Below are 19,318 nucleotides of genomic sequence, written 5' to 3' on the forward strand. Positions count from 1 at the left end.
ATAAACTAGAGATGGGCATGAGCCGGCTCTTTGCGGAACTACATGAACTTTCGAAAACACGCAAGCGCACGCAAGGGTTCGTGTCCCAAAAACAATTTTTTATTATGATTTCAAAAATAAATTAAAGGTATGTAGTAATATTAAATCACAATTAACTTCCAAAACAAGTTACTTGTCACCTTACTTATTACGCCGGTTTTTTTTTCTGTTTGTTTTTTATCAACTTCGAGGTTTTTAACATTTTAATCAAAGTCTAACATATGCGGAATGGGCTTTCATAACAAATTCAGTTACTTTTTTATCAAAATTATTTTAAAACTTTAACTTACGAGTTCTTATATTTTAAGTTATTTTCGTGCCTTTAAGAGCCAACACGCCCACCTCTAATATATGCCCACGGGCACATAAAACGAGGCCGCATAGAACGTTTCTTTTGTAATGTTTACAACACTAATACATAGGACGCAGCTGCCGTGGAGCAGAGGCAGCGGGCAGAGCAATGCACTTTCGACAGATACACAAATACATATACACATTTGTATAAATGTATGTATTTGTAACGCAAAATGCCACAAAAGGGGGCGCGTTAGCTCTTCCGCCCGTAATGGGGTAGGAATGTGCGCTGCTACTCCATATATTTCCTTTGCTCGAAAAACAAGATGCTCGCCATAGAATTTGGAGCAGAGGCAGTGAGGGTGGTTTAGTTCCCCCCTCCACGTTCTTTTACACTTTTAGCGCTAAGTCATCATTGCGTTGAATTTCTATCATTTTTCGTAAAAATGTGTACACTCGAAGAAGCTTGAAATTATTGATTTTTATACCCTGTACCCGTAGGGTGAAAGTCTCAACGCTAAATAATTGTAACAGGTAGAAAGAAGTCTATATGGAAACTAAAGACACAAATCTAGGTAGGTGGATTGGTCCTATCAATAGGCAGAGCAGGTTTATTGCAAACACATGCTGCCATAGGAACGATCAGTGCAAAAATGAGTCTTAGTAAGATATTATATATATTATTAACCAAATTCACTATTTTAAGTTTTTATAAAAGCACAACTTAATCTGAATCTTCCACAAAATCGGTTGATAAAGTCGTATGGCTCCTTCAGGGACGATTGTAGAGGGTATGCAAGAGTCGGACTCACGTGACTTTAACGTTTATATGTTTGTTTCACTATAATTTAATAAACAAAACTCGTTTCAACATTGAACTTTTTCATTCACACAGGCACGCAAAGCAAAAACAACAAAAAAGCGGCGTTTTACATAAGGAAAAATGCGCGGTCAAGCAACGCACACATCAGCATAAAATAAAAATAAAAAGAAGTATGTACGTATATATGTATGTATGTATGTTTAGGGAGCGGCGGCATTAAAACTTGAAATTCTTTCGTTTTGTTTGTTATTTTCAACGCACACACACACATGCACAGTATCTTCTGATTGGAAAATGAACAGCAGCTTGAAATTATTGATTTTCTTTACCAATTCTGGCCGTTTTCAGCTATAAGCGCGGCAATAATTTAACTTTGTTTGATATAACTTATTATTCGCGTTGTTACATTTATTTATTGTGTAGTTTTCTTCTAACAATTTGTCTAGATATTTTCGTTGGTCGTTGGTCAGCAGCAATGCGACAGCCGCCCACAAGTTACACGCACGCAAGTAAAGTAATCAACACACGAAAAAAGGCGCTGAACATCCACCAGCAGCAGCAGAAGCAACAACAACATGCACGAGTATTTACAACACACACATACGCACACACAGGCGCGCACCTTGTAACTTGTTTGTTGTTGTTTCGCTTACACCATAACGCAGCCGATTGGAGTCATCATCTGCCAGAATGAGACAGCAATAGCACCTACGCAACAACAAAGCAGCGCTGCGACGACAACTGCAACGTTTTCTACTGCTGTTGTAAAAAGTTAACAACTTTTACAATGTTTTTCCGCCATTCGGAAAGCATTAAAATAGTTCACTTGAATTTCAGTTGTAGTTATTGTTTTAAAGCACTTAATAACGAGGTTTTCGTGGTTTTAAAGCGAGTTTTTCACGCCAATTTTTGTTTTTCTGTCGAACGCGAATTCTTTCGAACCCGAAAGCACTCGACTTGCTTTTATAACCAGGGCTCCAATCACACTCCCACAGTTTGGTGGAGTTCAGGCTTAGTTCAATGAACTTGTTCGCTATGACTGTAGCAACAACAAATTCGTTTTAAAGAAATAAAAACCGACTGATAAATTTATTACTAAAAGCAAAACAAACATTTTTTAAAATAAAAAAACCAATCGATGTATTTGTTGAACTGCAACGCGATTAGGAACCAGAGTAAAAAATTTTACAGCACTCTTTTTTCAGTAATTATCGACACATTTTCGATAACATATCCCATTGCGGTGCCAGTTGGAGTTGGAGTTTGCGAGTCGGAAAAATAAGAAATTAATTTCAATTAATTATTCTTAATAAAAGAGAGGATCTAAAACAGCGTACAAAGGTTTGTCGGTGTTTTGCAAACTCTTTGGAAGTTGTTGGCTTCACTCTTCAGTTTTTAAAACTCCAACGGGCCGCCCCGCCGCCTACGAACAACTGTGGGAAAAATCAATTCCATAACTCCGTCTGTGAATTACCATTAGTATTCAAACGAAATGAGCTCGAATGGCGACTGTTTTCTCGTACTACCGGATAGTTGTGCGAATGATTGTTTAATTGTTGGTCGCAATAACGAAGATGAGACAGCGCTGGGCGTGTCGCAGGAGGTTTGTTACTATGACGTCAGCGAGGTGCTGGAGGGAAAGGTGAGGAAACAAAGACAATGAACTTGATCAATGACTCATCACCATTACCACCCCTTTCCCATCTAAGACTGCCGGCGGCGGAGACTCCACTAAATTGTGTGTCATATTGCAAAAACCCAAGCCTGGCGTTTGGGGCGGGGATTTCGGAGCTAACGAGCGAAATGTTGTTGTGGGCCTAACTTGGAGCACAGGCGAGGAGTCGTCTGAAGATGGCCTACTGGGCACTGATATTGTGCGGTAAGTTAAATTAAAATCATCTAGATTGATAATCTGCTAAGTCGGCTATTCAACCAATATTGCAGGATGACTTTAGCTCAGTCGGAGAGCGCCGAGTCCGCTGTGGAACAGATTGGCGAGCTTGTGACCAAAGAAAGCAGCGATGCAGCTAAGCTGAACTTTATAGTATGTGATGCCACAGGCGCTTGGCTGGTCAGTTGTGCTGGCAAAGTATGGGCAGCGGAAAAGGTGAAGGCCGGCCATTTGCGCGTTCCCAGCGGCGGTTTAACCGTAACGACAACGATTGATAAATCAAGTGATGGCTTGGATGCCGCAGCCAACTTTGCAGCTGCTCATGATGCGGAGACGACTCCATTAGCTTGGTGTGGACCAGAACCCAATGGAGATGCCAAGTATACGCTGCCCGACATGTTCGAGACCCTAAGATCGGCCAGCAATGCCGCCAGCTCCCGTGCGGCATGCATCTCTGTGCTTTCGGCCAAGGGCATTTCTTGCCATTGGTTTACGGCAACTCCCAATGCCAGTGAGTCGGTGTTTAAGCCATTTGTGTTCGCACCAGCGCCCCGAGTATCCCCACTGACCAAAGTTCAGGCAGAGGCGGATGTAACGCTCTTGCATAAATTGCACTCCCAACGCAAACCGGCTGCTTTGGAGCACTTAAGGAGCCTGGAGGCATCCTGTGTGGAGGAATTGAATAATGTAAGATAAATGGAGGAGTTTTCTATTTTTTAACTAGACTTTTTATTCTCCATTCCTGAAGTTTTAATAGGTATACTAGAAATTCAAGATCAGACGACTCGGTGAAGACATTTTCTGTCCGTCTGTGTAAACATCGAAGACTCTTAAACTGAAGCATCTAGGGGCGTCGAAAGATACTTAGACTTGCATTAGAATATGAAAAAATAGGTTCCTTGTAAAGTTGTACTATAATATGAAGTTTCTCAACAATTTTGTTATAAATAAGTTGCTGGGAGAATTCAGTTTCATTTAAAAATCGGCTTACTGACTGCTGACATATAGGAATTATTGTTACACAAAATGTTTTTTATTTAAGAAACTGATGAACTGCAAAATGGGTAATGGAAAACCCGAGATAGTACTATTACTGAATGGATTTTAAAAATCTTGTACAAATTTCAAAATGCATTTTTATTTCTATACTTCCAGCTATTTGGACTGCAAGATCAGCCTACTGAAGAGTTGGATGAACTGCTCAAGGACTGTGTGGAGGCTGAGGTCAAGTTCTATCGTTAGTGGAACTCATCGATTAATAAATATTCAACAAAAACGACAACAACAACTAGCTTGCGACAACAACCAAAACTCTATTGAGTATAACACGACTTGAGCATTTTTACATTAACCTCTAAGCGAACATTCTCATTGCATTTTATTTATTGATTTATTTCTCATTTGTACAATTTTCTATTGTATTTTGCTTTGCGTGATATTTATCGTATTTCCAACCATTTGTAATCTCTCAAATGAAAAAAGCATTTCTTTGTGTTAATTTAAAAAAATATTTATTTCGAATTTTATATTTGTGCATGTGAAACATTCCATTCAGGTGATTTAATTTAGCTTTTAATTTAAAAATTGTGACAAAACATTTGCAACTAGCTAACGATTTATATACTTATATATAAATATATATACATATATAGCTCCTCAAATAAACGCATATATGCTGCATTTATACAAAAATTGTTTGTGGTTTTAAGCTTTATTTATACAAATGTATAAAGTATGTATTGTGGCCGGCTGTAGGGTCTATGAATTATTGTTTAGACCGATTCGACGACGAGATTCGTTACAAAAAGTGTGCTATCCTTGTGCAGGGCCTCCAGTTTTGAAATTTCGAATGCCTGGTAGATCTCCCGGAAGTCCATTATATCGCGTGGATCGCTCTCCATCCAGAAGCGATCGAACTCGAAGAATAAGTAGCAATATAGCTTATGAAAATCTTCTAAAGTGCTATAATGTTGTTTATATGTCGCCGCCTGATTGTAAAAATGCGTCTTCACAGCCCCAGTTTTCAGGAATTTAAAGGCCATAGAGGTAAGATTTATGCCCACAATGGCAAACGTATAGCCCAGTGTGGGGTGCTTGGAGTGGAGCAGCACATGTTTGGCCGCATCATTATAGACGCGCGCAAAATATAGCAAATTTTCCAAGCCCAACATGCCCATGCCACGAAAATCAGTTTTGGGATCATCGCCCTGCAAAAAAGAGTTGATAAGAAAATGTGTAATTACTGGAAGTTGCTTGGAACTCACCTGAAAGCCTATATCCTGCCACTGTTTGGTGATGCGGGCCGTCAGTGGCTCCTCCGGCATTAGCAGACGCCATAATTGCAGGAGTTTCTGTTCGTGTTCCGGATTCTCGGCATCGTACTTTTCGGCTCGCAGCTGCTCTGCGGTATGCATTAAGCGTTTATAACCATAAATGGCAGTGATGCAATTGCCGAAGATGCGTCCGAAATCGGGATGTACATTCGGCTTAATCTTTTTTACTTTGCCAATTACGTGGGTGGCTCGTTGCGCAAAATACAACAATTCCGCATCATCAGCATATGGCGCCGCCTGATCCAATTCCAATAACAGGCACTTAATGTCCGGATGCTTCGACAGCTGCAGGGAACGCTCGACCTAAAGTTTTTCAAAATTATCTTTAAATTCAACTTTAACAACTCTAGCTTTTCCATGCACTGACCTGCCGCGTTCGACTCGCTCCCGCCTTGGCTCCGTAGCAGATGCGCTGCAGCTCCGATAGACGCGTAAAAACGTGGAGGAACCATTTGATAAACGGCCTAATATAGCCGAAAATAAATGGCAGTATTTTGTCCAAAAGAAACATTGCACTCGCGCCACGATTAACGAAAAAACTATATGTACAGAAATATCTTTGTTTAGTACCTCCGCGTTGCTATGACGCCTGCCTAATTGTTTTTGTAATCGCAAAAACAGCTGTTCTACACTCTTAGGGATGGTACAGTATAGAAATGTAAGGTAGGCACAAGCAGAAGTTCTGCTCATATCTAGCAAAAGACAAGCGCGCCAATCAAATTTAAAATAAATAATATTTCAGCAGGTCTGTTTACTCATTTTAAATCGATATTGCTTGCTGTTCTGGTTTCCGGGGCAGCTATGAAACAACAAAATATATATTTCGTTAAATAAATAAAATAATATACAACGTATTTGTTTCGTTGTGTATCTTTATATACCTATTAACGTTCTGCATTGCAACAAAAGCCCTTTCAGTTACCGGTATAAAAAAGAAACTAAAAATAATTTAATGTAAAATATACTATACTGAATATACATGGCTTAAAAGACTGAAGGAGCAGAAGCGCCTTCAAAAGATAAGGCAGTCTAAGTATATGGTGAAACCTAGAGAGGAGAGACAAATGCTTTAAGCAAATTGATCATAGTTAACCGGTTCTTGATGGAGAAAATGTTTAGCGGGCGATATAAGAGATTTACAGCAATGTCGCAAATTTGAGGTAACTATTTTGTCAAATAATGAAGCGATATGATGACTTAATTAATGGCAATTTAGTACTCTGCTTTAGAACACCAGTTAATCAAATAACCAATTTGTACAATAGTTTATTCAACTCAATGGCTATTATCACAAAAGCCGGCAGTTAGCAGCACGACAAGTTGGTGCTACTTTTACGGCGTGCGTTAAAGAGCCGACACGCTATCACACAAAAAATCAGCTATTTAAACTAAAATCTATTGTTAGTCACAGTTTGTCGTTTGTTGAGCTCGGCTGTTGCTGTTTCTGTTTTTATTGCCTTTGAAGATAAGCGTGAGATTTGTTGAAAAATATGCGTGCTAAGAACGGTCGACTGTGGGCAACTTTGCGAGATGGTACGAAAAGTGAAAGTGTTAACATTATTTATGAACAAAAACCATAAAGTTATTAATTAAATATTTTAGGTCAATTCGAGGTGCGTAGCGTAACGTTGGAGGATTTGGAAGCAGCGTTAGATGTAAGTATTGATATCGCAGTCTGGCAGCGCTGCACAACAGCTGAATAAATGAATAACATACCTGCATATGTATGTGATAACTTTGTTTACGTGTTGCACTATTGCAAAAAAAAAACCAAAAGCAACAAATTTGCATACACATGTTGCTTATTATGGCTGGCACGTCAGCTGCTCTTGCAACAGAAAATCGAAATTTGGCGACGCTTTGAACATGGCGTCGGTGGTGTAATGGTTAGCATAGTTGCCTTCCAAGCAGTTGACCCGGGTTCGATTCCCGGCCGACGCAGCTCAATTTTTTTTTATTAAGTCTAATCTTTATTTCAGATAAGTAATATAGCACATTATTTTTTCCCAACGGTTTCTAGGTGCTGGATGGCTCGTTTTTCTTGAATGAATCGGTGAGCATTGCTTGTAAAATAAATTTGCCAGAGAATGTTCAAGCGCGTAAGGAGCTTCGTGAGCTTTGCAAAATAACAGCACAAGATGGCGTGTCCTTGTTGGTGCGTCATGTGCCCACTGGGCGTATTGTGGCTGTAGCTTTCAACAAAATCCAGGTGAAACAATACAGCATTCACACAGTCGACGTTTCTTATAATATTCTATTTTTTTTGCAGTACATCCCATCAGCCGGCGAGGAGCATTTCTTTCTCAAATTTCGCAAAGAGAGCACCAAAAGTCCTCAGGCGCAACGATTAATGGATTTTATGATCGAAGTTGATGAAAAGATCGATGTCTTTGCCATGTATAAGATGGATTGCTTGTGCGAATTAATGTTTTTGGCTACCTTGCCCTCCTATGAGAGATTGGGCTTGGGCACTACTTTGGCCAAATACACCGTCGAGTTGACTCGCGAATTGTCTAAAGGGGTAGGTTTGGAGGATATCGCCCCCGAATTGCGTGACAAACGTCCCGCCGCCGTGACTGCGCTTTGGACCTCCAGTTTCTCGCAGAGAGTAGGGAAGCGAAATGGTTTTAAGGTACTGAACACGGTTCCCTACAAGGACTTAACATTTGATGGCAAGCGCTTTGATGAGCGCATCAGCCCTTTCCATAAATTTTGCGAACATGTCATATATACTTGGCCCAATAACTAATTGCTATGGCCCTATATCTTTGTACTTTATGCCAAAAACAAAGGAACAAATCAAAAAATTAAATGCAGCTTGGAAAATGATTCTATTGCGAACTGTTTTAAGATTGGATGTTAAATGTGTTTTAAGAGTGTTCTAAAATATAAGTAGAAATGTTTTGTCAATAAAAAGGATTTCTAAATCTGAAAAATATGAATTTATTTATATTTATTTTTTTAAAGAAAAATAAATGAAATATTTGTATAATCTAGACATTTTTGGATAAAATAGATCGTTTGTCCGTGAAATATGTTTTCTACAGATCAGATCGACATTAGTTCTACAGTTTATGTACATTTTGTAAGTATACTAGGTACTAGGTATACTAGTATACCTATAATAGAAGATAGGTCTGCGATCAACATACAACAATTAGAAATAATAAATTTATAAATAACTAATAATTTGAATTTTAGACACTATTTCAAATTACTTTAAACATTAATTTAAAAAATATTTTCCTAGCCCTAATTATTATAGCTATTATATAAGCAATGTATTTTTGTTATTGCAATAAATATTTATATAAAATTATAAACGAAAAGTAAAAGCAGCAAAAAAGCAGGGCTGCGTCGGCCGGGAATCGAACCCGGGTCAACTGCTTGGAAGGCAACTATGCTAACCATTACACCACCGACGCCATGTATGGGGGGTGTAAATGTACAGTTTAGAGTTCCAAGAAAGGGGTTCTAGGTAGTTGTGTTTAAGATACAGTTAACAATTTACGATGTGACTGTGGTAGCAAAAAATTAATTACATATATATTTTTATTAATTTTATTTACAAAATTTATTGATTAATGATTTATTTCTTATGTATTAATATTTTTTTTTATTATAATTTATTCTTTCTTTTTTTTTCGCAATTTTAATTTCAGTTTGTTCATTTTTATTATTAAATTTTAATAATAAGTATTAAATGGATATAATTTAAGTGCTTAAATTTGAAATAATTGTCTCTCGTCCAATTAGCAAATCAGCGATAGCAGAGCATTTACTTGGCAGCACTACAAAATACTGACAACAATTGAATTAATATGTTGGAGGGGTCACACTTTTTTGGCGGAATAATTGAATTTTAAATGAAAAAAATGAGCGAAATATGAGCAAAACGTAAAACAAATAAAATGTGACAAATTAATTAGTCAGAGTACGACATTTTCAAAATAGTATGGAATAAATGGTAAAAATACATACATATAAGTTTATTATGTGAATACATTTTGAGAAATATTTTTCTACCTCTACAACTGACTTGCCAAATGGCAATTGTTGTAAAAATCGCAATGCACTAATTAATATAAATTAAACAGCATGTACAACGCGTATTTGTATATAAAACTGTATGTACTCGTGTGTGTGTGTGTTTGTTTCTCACAAGTGTCAAAGGCCACTTGTAGTCTGCAGCGTCTCATTCACAAAATATTATTATTACTCCATAGATACATATGTATAATATGTGTGTGTCCATGCCGCTTGTTATCAATTTAACCACACATATGTACATACATACACATACAGATATACTAGCTATATAGATGTATCTGCCTGCCTCACATTTCAAACTGTTGTGGCACGCTCACACACGCTGGCTGCTTCACGCTTCACAACAAATCTCAATTACATTCAGTTAAGAAACTTTTACGCTCTCGCAAATTTTCTTCATGACGCGACAGCTACTGACTTTTATCATCATGAACAAATATGAATATACTTGTATATTGTTTCGAACATTTGCCTTTCAGTTCTATGCCAACATTGGCGGTGTACGTGTGTACATTTTTGTTTTTATTACAAATTTCTATTGAAAAGTAAATAAAATGGCAAAGCAGTTTGCGCTCAAGGGAGGTAAAAGATAGCGAGAACACGTGCCAATCAATTGTTTATATTCTAATTGATATTGTTCAAAAAATAATATGCAAATTCCAAATTATTTACTCATTTACATATGCGCTGCCAGAGGAATTCGAAATAAGGAACATATCGCCCGATATGTACGAAGAAACGGAAGAGGTGAGTAATAGCGAAAATGTTAGCATTATTATTAAATCCGACTGGAAAGGTCGCTTTTAAGCGACATGCACGCGCCATAATTCGAGTCATAGTCACGCAAAAGTGTGTGTGGCAGACGTGCCCGATGCAGTTGCTTTTGAGCATCAAATCAAAATCCATCATAAACCAACCTTCCAAATGCAATTTTGAAAAAAAAAACATGATTTATGCACCAAACTGTGACGAAAGTACGTTATATTTGAAAACTCTTCTACCCAATACTAAAATTTTGAGTTATTAGAATTCCTTCCTTAGTCTACACGCAGGACAGGCAAAAAATTTGCTAATACTCCTAACTTTGAAAAAAATTATAAAAAATTTAAATTAATTTTGAAGCGGGAAGTCCGAAAGAATTTTTCCTGATTTTACAATATTTTTAAAATATAAAAATTTAAGATGGTGTGCATTTTGGCATGGACATCAAAATGTATTATTCTTTAAAAATTAATATTCAAACTTAAAAAAAGGCACTATCTTTATTAATAGATTTTTATTTTCTATAATTCTTTGACAAAATATCTTAGAGTAAGACACAGCTCAGAATTTTAATTTTGGCAAATTTTCGCATGGACATCATAATGTATTATTCTTTAAAAATTAATATTCAAACTTAAAAAAAGGCACTAACTTTATTAATAGATTTTTATTTTCTAGAATTCTTTGACAAAATATCTTAGACTAAGAGACAGCTCTAACTTTTAATTTGACCATATTTAGGGAAAATTTTCTTTCAAATTCACCCTTAAACTATAACCTACCATATTAAAAAATTATTTACATAATTTTTAAAAATGACATCGAATTTTCAGAAAATGTTTCTCTAAAACTTAAAAAACCGTTAAAATGTTCAAATGTAGTCCAAAAATATGATTAATTTATAATTCATCATATAATTCATATTGCACAGATATATTTATATTTCCCTTCCCATTCATTTGTGTATAAAAAATATCAAATTTTTCTTCAGTCCTTTAATTTTATCAAAAAAAATTAAAATGAAAAATATCAATATTGTTCAAATTATTTTTAAAAAATGTAAAATTTATGATTAATGTTTTTAAAAATGTATTTTTTTATTTGTGTGTAGTGTAGCTTTTTCCTTAATTTTTTTTTAGCTTTTTATGCACGTCTTTCCAAATTATGAAAACATGTGTCTGGCCACCAATATGAAGGAATCCCCAGAGGCCCTCGAAGAGTTAAGGCAACTGCTCCATGCTGTGCTTCCCGATGGAATCTCATTTGCGGTTATACACAAGCCCACTGGCAAGATAGTGGCAATTTGTTGCAACAAAATTATAGTAAGTTTTGGAAGTAGGGCTAATAATTTCTTACTATTCGATTTTAGTGAATGGCTATTTGTAGGTAGTAGTTTTTTAATTTTTTAGTTTTTTCTTAGTTTTGTTTCATTTTGTAAAGTTTTGATGTTTGTGAAGCGAAATTAAAGGCCTGACAGACTTACTGTTAAAGATACGAGACGAATCGATATAGCCATGTCCGTCTGTCGGTCTGTTTTATAGTAAAATTCTAGTGGCTCAAATTTATTTATAGCGCGCTGAGGCACGACAGATTGGACCTCTATATGCTATAGCCGCCATATCGGCGTTTTTAGAATACATAACTTCTTGCTTCCCAACCAAATTTTTGACGTGTTCCAATAATACCTGAATTGGAACCAAATAGAGTTACTTTATAGCTGGAATGGGAAGCATCAGTTTTAGAAAAGTATTTGCCTAGAAAAGTAGTTAGTTTTAAAAGATTAAAACAAAACAATACTTTTTAGGTAGAGCTCCAAAACGAATGTAACTATTTGTGTAAATATTGAATCTCAATTTCATTCAACAGAACCACAAGAAGAATATTTCATTGGACGAGGTCTTCGAGAGCTTTAAAACGCCGCAAATGTTCACCATAGATGCGTATTTGGTACGTTTGGAGAACGATTTCGATGTTTTCAAACAGTGGCAAGTGGAGTCTGCTTTCGAAATTGAGTTCCTTGCCGTCCATCCCGATTGGACCAAACGTGGTTTGGCCTTCAACGTGTGCTCCTATGCCTTGGACTTTGCTGTGGCGATGTCCAAGGGCGAACTAACCCCGGAACAGATGGCACAGATGCCCGATCATATACGAAAGGAGCGACCGGACGTGTCAATGGGTGTCTTCACATCGCTCTATACACAGAGAATGGCTGCCAAATTAAATTTTATTCCAGTTAATGTGGTGCCCATGACAGAATTTAGTTTTGAAGGCAAAACTTTTGCCGAAGTCGTCGCTCCGGAGCACGTCAATTCGCAACATGCAGCCAAAAAGTTGTAGAGGAGATGACTTGTAAAGAAGACCATTTCAGAATTCAAGACAATAAAAAAAATTTGTAGTCGTTGGTGAAAAATATAGCCTAGAAGGCTCAAAGTTTTAATATGATTTTTAATATTTTAAAATTGAATTTTTAATTTTATAAATCTCGTTCCATTTTATTGAAATAAACATTGTCATTACTCCAAACTCCTATGCAACCTTTTCGTTCTAACACAATCGTCTACTAAAAAGTGATTCACGCTTCAAAAAAGATTAAAACAAATTTAATGCTTTTGCAAACTTTTTGTTACCAGCTTACTAAGTTGCCTTCCGTTTTCGTTTGAACAATATAATTGCCAGTTTAATGCCAATATTGGCAGTGTACGAGCGTGCAAGCGTTAAAGTCGGTGTTTAAAATGGTTGAGCTGCTTACGATCGACGGTGGTAAGACATTTAACGTGTAATTCACAAACTCACAAGAATATCCGAGACACAAACCACCCATTTTCCAGATATTCCAGATTCCAGCCACAGTTCATCTCCATTTTAGTCACATTCCAGACATTTTTTTTATGTTTTCCAGCCCGTTCCATTTCCATTCCAACTATTTTCCAAATATATTTAATTGAATTTTCAACGACAGCCCATTTTCATTCCAATAACATTCCAGCTATATACCCAATACTTTCCAGAAAGAGTCCATCTCCTTTCCAGCCTGAATTCAACCATTTTTTAACTACACTTGATAACCACATTCTAGCCAGAATCCACACACTTTCCAGTCACTTTTCAACCTAGATATATTTCGGCTACATTTCAGTAACATTCCATCTACATATGATCTTTATTCCAGCTATAATTCAGTCATATTCCAACCACTTTCCAAACATATTTCGACTCAAATACAACCAACATTACATTTTCTCTTGCAGAGGAATTCGAAATAATGTGCATAACGCCCGATTTGTATGAAGAAAGCGAAGAGGTGAGTCTTAGGAAAGTGCAGCTGGAAAGTCGTCACTGTGCCTAAAGCATGAGTCATACGTCTAGCTTGAATCACGCTAATAGAGTTGCTTTCAAGCGTCACATATCACAAATTGCCGTGACCGACCCAAGTGTTTTATTTTTTTACTTTTCATTTCCCCTATACAGCTTTTTATGTATGTGTTTCCAAATTTTGGGAACATGTGCCTATGCACCAATTTAAAGGAGGCGCCAGAGGCTATGGAAGAGCTCAGGAAACTAATGCTCGCCGTGCTCAATGATGGCATCTCCTTTGCAGCCCGACATAGGGCCACTGACCAATTGGTGGGCATTTGTTGTAACAAAATTATCGTAAGTATAGGTATATAAATATATATACATATACATATTAATTAGCTTGCAAAGCTAAGTCAGTTTAGTCACAATAGTCTATCTGTTCGTCTGTATGAACACTTCGATCTTAGTATCTAATAACTGCGTGGATGCCAAATATTGCCAAATTATTCTTTGAAAATATTTATAAATTGTTTTGAGTTGCATATGGTATATATCTTTCTATAAAAGTAGTTTAGAATAATATACATATATTTATATTTTTACATTTTGAAACTAAAACCGATTATCAGTATCAACAACTTTTTCTCTTATTATATCCTATTTTTCCTAATTTTTTTCCACAATTCCTCGACTACATTGAATTCCAACTTTCAAGGCAATAACCCATAAACTATTTTTTATTTATCGTATCAGAACAACAAGAAGAACATTACTTTGGACGAAGCGTTAAAGAATTTAAAATCACCAGAAATGCTCGCTATAGATGCGTATTTTGAGCTTTTGGAGAATGGTTACGATATTTTCAAAGAGTGGCAGGTGGAGTCTGCTTTCGAAATAGAGTTTCTCGCCGTCCATCCAGCTTGGGGTAAACGTGGTCTGGGCTTCAGTATCTTATCCCATGCATTGGATTTTGCCCATGCGATGGCCAAGGGCGAACTGAGACCGGATCAGATGGCCCATGTGTCGAAGCAAATACGAGAGGAACAGCCACAGGTGGCCATGGGGCTCTTCACTTCATTCTATACACAGAAAATGGTTGCTAAACTAAACTTTGTATCCATAAATGTTGTTCCCATATCGGAAATTAGTTTTGAGAACAACACCTTTACCCAATTCATCGATTCCCAGCATGTCAATTCGCAGTTTGCAGCCAAGAGGTTGTAGAGAAGGCAACCATCTCAGAAATTCTTAAAATTTCTACATAATATAATAATGTTGTTCGATCAGAAGTATTTAAAATTTAATTCGTACAACATTTTATCATATTTTCAAAATTTTACTATTAAAATATATGGGACACATTCAAGAAATATGAAGATGTGAGCATTTCATGATTTTTAAAATGTATATAATTTTTATACAAGTATCCTTGCGTAAAGCTAAAATACAATTATGAACTTTATTTTCTTGATTTATTTATAAAATTGGACGAATTTGTGGGCAAATTATTTCACTGTCTGACCGTAGAACAGAAATTTCTGATTCTGAACATTTGACAATCAATAAAGACAATAATTATTTGAAGGGGCCAGTTTTTTAAAAACAGTATAGAAGATTAATAGATTTTTTTAGGTTATATCGACAAATTTGCTTTAAATATAGAAATTCTTGCATAAATAGTTTAACAAAAATTGTTTATAATGGTTATAACTTTAGAAAGTGGAAATTATTTTGCCAAAGTAAAGGTTTCTCACTGATTTGTTATTTTTTTTTTTTAAAGAATATCTTTAAGTACCTATGATATAATATTAAAACACATGTACAAGTAATTCCCACACTTTTATTGCAGAACGTAAAGAAAAACATTTCATTGCAAACCGTGGTTGAGAGCTTTAAGTCCCAGCCAATGCTCACAATAATCGAGAATGTGCTGCGTTTGGAGGACGGCTTCGATATTTTCAAAGAGTGGCAGGTGGACTGTGCCTTTGAAGTCGAGTTCTTGGCCATTCATCCAGATTGGTGCAATCGCGGTCTCGGCTACAGCATCTGCTGTTATGTGATGCAGTTCGCCCAAGCGATGGCTAGGGGCGAACTAACCCCACAACAGATGGCGCCACTGTCAGTGGAGATTCGGGAGGAACGACCGGAGCTAGTGATGGGTATCCTAACTTCGTTATATGCGGAAAAACTGGGATCCAAATTGAAGTGCATGTGCGTAAATATTGCAGCCGTATCGGGACTTGATGCCGATGGCAATATTGTGGATCCGGAGCACGAAAACTTACGCTTCGCAGCTAGAAGGTTGTAAAGGAAAGGACCCCATAAACCACTTCAGAAACCAAAAATTATTTTTATAAAGCTTAGTTTGCGAATAAAAATGAAATTGAATTAAAAATTGTAATGTGGGCAACCCTTCCATAATCCTGCATTTTCTAGACCAACCTGTGGTTGCAGGGCCCTCAACCCTCAGTTTTCAAATTCTGCACTTTTTAAAGCCTCCAAAAACTTTTGAAATGAGATTAAAATTTACACACACACATTCTATAACTCTAGTGCTCGCCCAGGCATGCCACTCAAGAGGATTTCTTCAGTTTAATGCTCAATGTCAACACAACCCAATGAAGGGCTGGGTTTTGGGATTGCCATTGGGATTGGGAGGGATCAGTTAGTGTGATAAGCATTGCACAGAGTCGTGCTATAGTTTTATTGTCTGCTCGTACCTCAACAATGCAGTTTGGGTTTTTAATTAGAATTCGAAAAGAGAAAAAAATATTAAAAATCGTTTGGCAGTTAGCACAAAAGGACAACACAGATCCCAACCCTTCGCGAGGCAATTGCGTGTAATGATATCGTTATAGCCCGGTATAGCCCGGCAGGCAGGGTGCGCGGAGAGGCGGTTACGCTTGATTGTGTTATATGACGTGTGCATAATTTTTACATACCTACGAGTGCATATGGAGGTAGGTACCACAAAATAGTTTCTAGTTATAAGCCTGGCTTGCCTCTGCAGAGGGGTGGCTTTAATTATATAGACGAGGTCTTTAAGTGTGTGTTATGGATATGGAAAGTGTGGGAAGTATTAGTTAAGAACAAAAGCTAAGCAGGTGTATATTGAAAACAATTTAAAATTTGTCTGTACCTGTTAATAGTGCTAATGATCATTTTTTTAACATTTATATTATTCGTTTGGTCCGTGTTTGTCTGTATGATCCTTTATATCTTCGAAACCTCAGGAATAAATGCTGCCAAACTTTGCAGATAGATAGCTCTAATATAACTGAACAGCTGCTGATAAGGAAAAAGTGTACTTTTCGTGGATGTCTTAGGAAGGAACAGTGCGCAAATCATGAGTAATTGGTTAGGCATTTAAAGGTAATGTTACATTGAACAAAGTTCTAGCATTTGATAAACTTCTGTTTACTTACTAAACAATATACATACTTACTGAACAAAGAGATCAATATATTTTCTATATCTTTAGATGATTTTGTGGACATATGTATGTTCATTTTTTTTGGCTTTAATTTCATACTTTTTGTTATAAATTAATAGGCTGCATATAAGTTTGATACGTTTTAAGGGAAAAAGGAAAATTTGTCGTTTTAATGGCCTTAAAATAAATGTAATCGATTTTTAAATAAATTTGGTACTTGTGTTAAATAAATACAGAAAAAATTGAACCTTCTTAGACCTGATAAACATGAGTCTATTATTGGTGGCAAAAGGTTGCTTTGGTTTACGAGTAATTCAAAAGGTTGAGGTTCAGTAACCTTTCATAAATAAAACTAATAATCTATAAATTTTCTTCAAATATTTTACTGGAAATCACAACATTGTAATCAGCACATCATAATATTATTAACAAATTAGCAACTAAAATAACCAACAACAACCCTAGACCGCCATCCAATGGTCTCTCATTTTTCTACCGAGACGGTAAGAACTTTGTAAAATTGAAAAACTAATTTGTTTATACAGCTGCATGAGGAAAAGCAACAACAACAAGAACAACAACAACGATAACAACTGAAAACAGCAATTTGTTTATCATTCTAGCCCTAGTCGTCGGCACTACCAACCAACGTTTGGTGATCCACAGACAGACTGGCAAACGGACAGCACAGGAAAAAGGACAACAAACAAACCGTTGATGCGCCTCAGCCCTCCGCTCTTCCCCCCTCCTCCCGAGGCACTCAGTTGCTCATCAAGGGTAGGGGTTGAATATTTTGACACCCCTGTCTGCGCCGAGAAATATGCAGTAAATATTGCAGACGCATTTTAAGTGAGTTGTTGCTGCTATTGTTATTATACCCTTTACAAATGGGTACTATGAGTTCATCAATGGAGTTGCTGAGCTGCAGAATGGAGAATTTTCGCACTTAAAAATGTATTGGGTTCTCCACTAGCTTGTTGTAAGTAAGACGAAGAATGGTTTAATAATAATGTTCTTTGCAAACTTCTGATATTTTAAACTATTCATATTTTGTTTTAATTTCTACACTGTTAAGTCATAGCCTGTATTTTCAGTTTCAAGAGGGATATTCTCAAGAATATCGCTCCAACGTTTGAAACGAAATAAGTAACTGTAATATACACAATTTTCTTTAAAGGTTTAATAAGGGAACTGACTTTGATATTAGTAATAATAACAGGGTTGATTTTAGGATTCAGAATCAGTTTTGATATTCTTTATTAGAAATTTAAAATGTATTCCAACCTGCAATTTGATTTTGCCAAAAGAACTTCCAATTTTTCTCTGATTTCGAGTAATATATAGAAAACCGGCAAACAAACCCAAGTTCAATTCTTTTTCTTTTTTTTAAATATTGTTTTCAATTATGTAAATTGTTGTAATTTGCATTTCTTAAAACAATTTTGGGATTTCTGCATGGAAATTAAAAAGTATTTCGAGCAGTATAAATTTATTTTATTTACATGAGTATATTTAATGAACAATATTTATTGTTAATATTATTTTCTTTAAAATTGATAGTATTTAACTAATAGTATTTAGGGATTTGAAAAATAAATACAAAAACTATTTTATGGAATTTAAAAATAAATAAATAAATATGGATAGATTAGTTGGAGCATGCTTGGAGACGCTCAAAAAGATTTGTTTACAAGAAAAATGGCAATCCTATATGCTCGACTAAAAACTAGAAAGGCGAACCAACGTTATACTCTAATCGATTCTAACATACCCTTTTTTTAGAGAACAGTATTTATAGAGTATTTAGATATCGTCTATGTTTTCGTATTACAGGAAAAACTGTTTTTTAATGTTGATTTTAGGATATCCTAGACAATGCAAATATTTGCATTCGGCGACATTTTCCGGCGACGTTTGTCGCTAATGCTTAAAAATTATGCTGGTTGACAAATTTTTCGAATATCACAGAAAACGCAAAAGAGTGTGAAAATAAGTGCTGGCTGTTGTTTCTGCAAATGTTGAGGTCTTTGTCAGACGCAACAAATCATTAATTAGGCTCAGCAGTTGTGGACAAGTTGTGGATTAATACTCTTGATGACACGAGGAGCAGAGGCAATGAAATGGGAGCTCGAGACTGTGAAATGTAGAAATGGGAATTATGCGCAAGTTTTTTGTGGAATTACGAATCAAATTCCAGCACAACTGCAGCTTAGGAACACCTGCAACAACACACGCTACGCTTTCAAGAGCACCACCTTGCAACCACCCACTTGGGCAATAATTCCGCTTAAACAGATAAACGCGCACAAAATCAAAAAACAGTTTAGTGTTTGTCTACAATTGAATGGAAATGGATGAAAGAAAGCAAATAAAACGAGCCCATACGTACAGTGCGT

The 19,318-nt window shown here is 36.2% G+C and overlaps 6 protein-coding genes and 2 non-coding genes across 9 annotated transcripts in view; 5 read left to right on the forward strand and 3 right to left on the reverse strand.

The window, feature by feature from the left end:
- The window catches only part of LOC115623802 (protein AF-10-like), a 34,728-nt gene extending 32,542 nt beyond the window's left edge, over window positions 1-2,186 (reverse strand). The window contains exon 1 of the mRNA XM_030518344.1: window positions 1,486-2,186. The gene's annotated coding sequence lies outside the window, so the exon portion shown is untranslated. The remainder of the gene's footprint in view (window positions 1-1,485) is intronic.
- Window positions 2,187-2,409: 223 nt separating this feature from the next.
- Window positions 2,410-4,592, forward strand: LOC115623805 (secernin-2). Its single transcript, XM_030518348.1, has 4 exons — window positions 2,410-2,798; window positions 2,866-3,035; window positions 3,101-3,734; window positions 4,203-4,592. Exons 1-4 carry the CDS (start codon window positions 2,649-2,651, stop codon window positions 4,287-4,289), a joined length of 1,041 nt encoding a protein of 346 aa, XP_030374208.1. The 5' UTR covers window positions 2,410-2,648; the 3' UTR covers window positions 4,290-4,592.
- Window positions 4,593-4,739: 147 nt separating this feature from the next.
- LOC115623806 (ELMO domain-containing protein 2) lies at window positions 4,740-5,911 on the reverse strand. The gene is made up of 3 exons (XM_030518349.1): window positions 5,748-5,911; window positions 5,312-5,683; window positions 4,740-5,254 (listed from the first exon to the last, which is right to left on the reverse strand). The coding sequence occupies exons 1-3, from the start codon at window positions 5,889-5,891 to the stop codon at window positions 4,820-4,822; spliced, it is 951 nt and encodes a 316-aa protein (XP_030374209.1). The 5' UTR covers window positions 5,892-5,911; the 3' UTR covers window positions 4,740-4,819.
- A 909-nt stretch (window positions 5,912-6,820) lies between these two features.
- On the forward strand, window positions 6,821-8,155 carry LOC115624230. The gene is made up of 4 exons (XM_030518846.1): window positions 6,821-6,913; window positions 6,983-7,035; window positions 7,401-7,589; window positions 7,650-8,155. The coding sequence occupies exons 1-4, from the start codon at window positions 6,871-6,873 to the stop codon at window positions 8,127-8,129; spliced, it is 765 nt and encodes a 254-aa protein (XP_030374706.1). The 5' UTR covers window positions 6,821-6,870; the 3' UTR covers window positions 8,130-8,155.
- Trnag-ucc lies at window positions 7,250-7,321 on the forward strand. Its single transcript has one exon. It is a non-coding gene; the product is annotated as a tRNA-Gly (tRNA).
- A 578-nt stretch (window positions 8,156-8,733) lies between the features above and the next one.
- On the reverse strand, window positions 8,734-8,805 carry Trnag-ucc. Its single transcript has one exon. It is a non-coding gene; the product is annotated as a tRNA-Gly (tRNA).
- A 1,111-nt stretch (window positions 8,806-9,916) lies between these two features.
- On the forward strand, window positions 9,917-12,715 carry LOC115624148. Its single transcript, XM_030518744.1, has 4 exons — window positions 9,917-10,012; window positions 10,125-10,177; window positions 11,332-11,514; window positions 12,059-12,715. The coding sequence occupies exons 1-4, from the start codon at window positions 9,985-9,987 to the stop codon at window positions 12,527-12,529; spliced, it is 735 nt and encodes a 244-aa protein (XP_030374604.1). The 5' UTR covers window positions 9,917-9,984; the 3' UTR covers window positions 12,530-12,715.
- Window positions 12,716-12,922: 207 nt separating this feature from the next.
- LOC115624186 lies at window positions 12,923-15,884 on the forward strand. Of its 2 annotated transcripts, none has more exons than XM_030518783.1 (4): window positions 12,923-12,952; window positions 13,441-13,493; window positions 13,661-13,843; window positions 15,339-15,884. In XM_030518783.1, the coding sequence occupies exons 1-4, from the start codon at window positions 12,925-12,927 to the stop codon at window positions 15,795-15,797; spliced, it is 723 nt and encodes a 240-aa protein (XP_030374643.1). In that variant the 5' UTR covers window positions 12,923-12,924; the 3' UTR covers window positions 15,798-15,884. The 2 variants fall into 2 exon arrangements, with proteins under 2 accessions (XP_030374643.1, XP_030374642.1); XM_030518782.1 differs by lacking the exon at window positions 15,339-15,884 and adding an exon at window positions 14,243-14,951.
- The last annotated feature ends 3,434 nt before the right edge of the window (window positions 15,885-19,318 follow it).

Source organism: Scaptodrosophila lebanonensis, unplaced genomic scaffold (assembly GCF_003285725.1).
Source record: "Scaptodrosophila lebanonensis strain 11010-0011.00,11010-0021.00 unplaced genomic scaffold, SlebRS2 tig00000053-arrow-pilon, whole genome shotgun sequence".
Lineage (NCBI taxonomy): Eukaryota > Metazoa > Arthropoda > Insecta > Diptera > Drosophilidae > Scaptodrosophila > Scaptodrosophila lebanonensis.

Coding starts and splice junctions, on each gene's coding strand:
- LOC115623805 (XM_030518348.1), top strand. CDS start 2,649: ATGAGCTCGAATGGCGACTGTTTTCTCGTACTACCGGATAGTTGTGCG. Junction 2,799..2,865: donor GCGAGGTGCTGGAGGGAAAG/GTGAGGAAACAA, acceptor TTCCCATCTAAG/ACTGCCGGCGGCGGAGACTC. Junction 3,735..4,202: donor GTGTGGAGGAATTGAATAAT/GTAAGATAAATG, acceptor CTATACTTCCAG/CTATTTGGACTGCAAGATCA.
- LOC115623806 (XM_030518349.1), bottom strand. CDS start 5,891: ATGTTTCTTTTGGACAAAATACTGCCATTTATTTTCGGCTATATTAGG. Junction 5,684..5,747: donor GAGCGAGTCGAACGCGGCAG/GTCAGTGCATGG, acceptor GAAAAACTTTAG/GTCGAGCGTTCCCTGCAGCT. Junction 5,255..5,311: donor GGCAGGATATAGGCTTTCAG/GTGAGTTCCAAG, acceptor TCTTTTTTGCAG/GGCGATGATCCCAAAACTGA.
- LOC115624230 (XM_030518846.1), top strand. CDS start 6,871: ATGCGTGCTAAGAACGGTCGACTGTGGGCAACTTTGCGAGATG. Junction 6,914..6,982: donor GTGGGCAACTTTGCGAGATG/GTACGAAAAGTG, acceptor TAAATATTTTAG/GTCAATTCGAGGTGCGTAGC. Junction 7,590..7,649: donor TAGCTTTCAACAAAATCCAG/GTGAAACAATAC, acceptor TTTTTTTTGCAG/TACATCCCATCAGCCGGCGA.
- LOC115624148 (XM_030518744.1), top strand. CDS start 9,985: ATGGCAAAGCAGTTTGCGCTCAAGGGAG. Junction 10,013..10,124: donor GCAGTTTGCGCTCAAGGGAG/GTAAAAGATAGC, acceptor ATGCGCTGCCAG/AGGAATTCGAAATAAGGAAC. Junction 11,515..12,058: donor TTTGTTGCAACAAAATTATA/GTAAGTTTTGGA, acceptor TTCATTCAACAG/AACCACAAGAAGAATATTTC.
- LOC115624186 (XM_030518782.1), top strand. CDS start 12,925: ATGGTTGAGCTGCTTACGATCGACGGTG. Junction 12,953..13,440: donor GCTGCTTACGATCGACGGTG/GTAAGACATTTA, acceptor TTTCTCTTGCAG/AGGAATTCGAAATAATGTGC. Junction 13,844..14,242: donor TTTGTTGTAACAAAATTATC/GTAAGTATAGGT, acceptor TTATCGTATCAG/AACAACAAGAAGAACATTAC.